The sequence below is a fragment of the Nestor notabilis genome, unplaced genomic scaffold (assembly GCF_000696875.1).
Source record: "Nestor notabilis isolate BGI_N333 unplaced genomic scaffold, ASM69687v1 scaffold24916, whole genome shotgun sequence".
Taxonomy (NCBI): domain Eukaryota; kingdom Metazoa; phylum Chordata; class Aves; order Psittaciformes; family Psittacidae; genus Nestor; species Nestor notabilis.
This window is the reverse complement of record NW_009931868.1, coordinates 587-3,030: the sequence shown is the minus strand read 5'-3', so window position 1 is coordinate 3,030 and position 2,444 is coordinate 587. Positions and strand designations below refer to the sequence as shown.

The 2,444-nt window shown below is 44.5% G+C and overlaps 1 protein-coding gene across 2 annotated transcripts in view; it reads right to left on the bottom strand.

Moving 5' to 3' along the window:
* Positions 1-2,030, bottom strand: part of SGK1 (serum/glucocorticoid regulated kinase 1) — a 5,747-nt gene extending 3,717 nt beyond the window's left edge. The window contains exons 1-6 of one of the 2 annotated variants that reach the window (XM_010016110.1): positions 1,952-2,030; positions 1,762-1,837; positions 1,256-1,331; positions 672-776; positions 140-223; positions 1-36 (exon numbers count right to left, since the gene is read on the bottom strand). The exon at positions 1-36 is cut by the window's left edge and continues 114 nt beyond it. In XM_010016110.1, coding sequence (XP_010014412.1) covers positions 1-36; positions 140-223; positions 672-776; positions 1,256-1,331; positions 1,762-1,837; positions 1,952-2,030 — 456 coding nt within the window. The remainder of the gene's footprint in view (positions 37-139; positions 224-671; positions 777-1,255; positions 1,332-1,761; positions 1,838-1,951) is intronic. The other variant, XM_010016111.1, reaches the window with a different exon arrangement.
* Between the last annotated feature and the right edge of the window lie 414 nt (positions 2,031-2,444).

Here is a 2,444-nt window from a genome sequence, read left to right as displayed (position 1 = left end):
CAGCAGGACATTGCGCTCTGACATAATGTGCTTCTCCTGAAAATGTAAGAAATCATCAATGTTTAGTACACTTGCTTAATAATAGCAGTAAAAATATATTTGATGGACATTGCAATGGCAACATGAAGAAGCAGCTTACCTCCTTCTTCTTCAGGATTGCTTTTTTCTGCAGAACTTTAACAGCATAGAACTGCTCTTCTGCCTTATGCCGTGCAAGGAGAACCTGAAAGAGGATAAAATCCCAGAACTGAGCAATGCTGAAATAGAGAACAACTTGTAAACACAACTGGAAACAAGCATTCAATTGCTGAACCCCGCTACATCCCTCTGGTTCAATGAGCAAGCCCCTTTGCTGGAAATGCTTAACAGTATTACTGCTCTGGCACATTAACCTAACCCAAAGTTTTTACATTTAGTTTCTTTCCCTTCCAAGAGCAAAGTGTAATATTCTTCCCAGCACCAGTGTACCACACTCCCTGGCTCTTACGACTCTTTCAAAGGCAGCACCCTGCTCCCTCTCCCCACAACTCCACAGGGAGTCAGGCACTTGGCAGCAGGATGTGCTCAGGTCTAGTTTAACTGACCACCATTTACTACAGCCAATACGAACCCAGCCCTCAGGCATTACATACAAGAACTGAGGAGTAAATAAGTCACAAAGTTAAGTTTACCTTCCCAAAACTGCCTTTTCCAATCACTTTTAAGAAATGAAAGTCTGATGGTTTGGCATGTGGATTGGATGATGGACCAAGATTGATCTGCTGTGAAGGACTGGGCTAGAAGACAGAAACCATATTTATTAACAGTTTGCTAGTGAGAGTCTCGACAATGTCTCTTATTTTAAAATCTAAATAAAGTGACCTTGAAAATGAAGATTAGCACTCTTCTTACCACTAAAAATTTAATATTGACCTCTACCAGATATCTTATTAGATAATGCCTAAGAAGACTGTAACAGACATAGCTTACTTAGTTCTTGTTCAGGTCTTACATACATTCCATAATGAAGAAACCACTAATAAAGTTTTTTTGGGGTTTGTAGTTTGGTTTTGGGTGTTTTTTTGTTTGTTTGTTTGTTTTATTATTACTTCTCCATGTTGGGAAAAGAATGTCAGGCTAACTCGATTACTCTATTTCCCAGTTAGTGTGCTATAAGCTTAACTAAAGTAACAACTCATGATGCTAATTTTGCTACGCTTCTATTACCAGCTTATTTGACTTTCTATAAATGCTTCACTGAGTAAAACCTACTTACCGGAGGAGAAGGATTAGCATTCATAAGTTCAGGCTCTTGAGGCTGGGAGATTTTCAAGATAGACTGAACTTCAGGGCTGCAAGGGCAAGAGCATGCACGGTCAGAGCTACCAGAAGCACCACGCAGATCTTGCCGCAAGAGGGCAGACACGTATCGCGAAAGACGGTTTTTGGTTCGGGCTATTACAGACGGCAACTGAAGCAATCTATTCGGTTTAAGGAGTAACATTTATCTCAAGAAAGCAAATTCTGTCGTACAAGGGCATGTATTTATACTGTAAGCATAGTTCAAAATAGGAACGGGTCACTAGAAATCCCATCCAACTTATTTTTCCCAAACTTAGCTCACAAAGATTGTTTCCAAGTGAGTAATACCTCAAGATCAATTAACTCTTCTGTAACAGTCATGCCAGAGGCATTACAGTAAACAAACATTGTTTTTAACTAGAGCTCGCAATAGGGAGTGATATTTTTGACAGAAATCCGGCCAAAATTTCTGATACTTACTGCTTGCATGCATAGGAGTTGGTGGCTATCTTCTGAATGAAGTCGTTTAGTCCCATTCTTCTCTGCTTCATGAAAGCTGTAAAGTAAAAAGACAGAGAAAAAGGAAAACCAAAATTGTTAAGCCATCCTGCTAGAAAAATCACAGCCGCCCCCTGAGCATCCTCGAAGACGCAAGCCCTCCGCCGCTCACCGATGAGGATGGCCACCATCCCCCTCATCTTCGAGTAAGTCAAGGTAGGACCAGACGCTTCGGCTGCTTTCACAGTCATTTTCGAGCGAAGCGGGAGGGAAATAAATAACGATCGTACGGCACAATACCACCGACTCCCAGCACCGCACTGCCTTGGCGAGCCACCCGGAGGTGCTTAAGTGGCGACGGTTGCGGGGCTGGGGCGGGGCGGCGACGCTCGTCCCCCCTCCAAGTCAGCGGCCGCCCCCAAGGACCTCGGGGAGGGGAGGGGAGGGGAGGACGACGACAACCATCGCCGCTTTTGCGCCAAGGCCCTACCTTGACCGCAACCCCCAGGGGACCTCCCGCAGCATCCCCGCCGTGCAGCGCATCCACGAGCAAACGCCTCAACCGCAGTCCCCTCTTTCTCTCCCCCCTCCCCTTTCTTTTCCCGACATTTTCCTCTTTTTTGCTGTTATATAAAGCTAAAAATCTGGCTCTATCCTGGAGCACC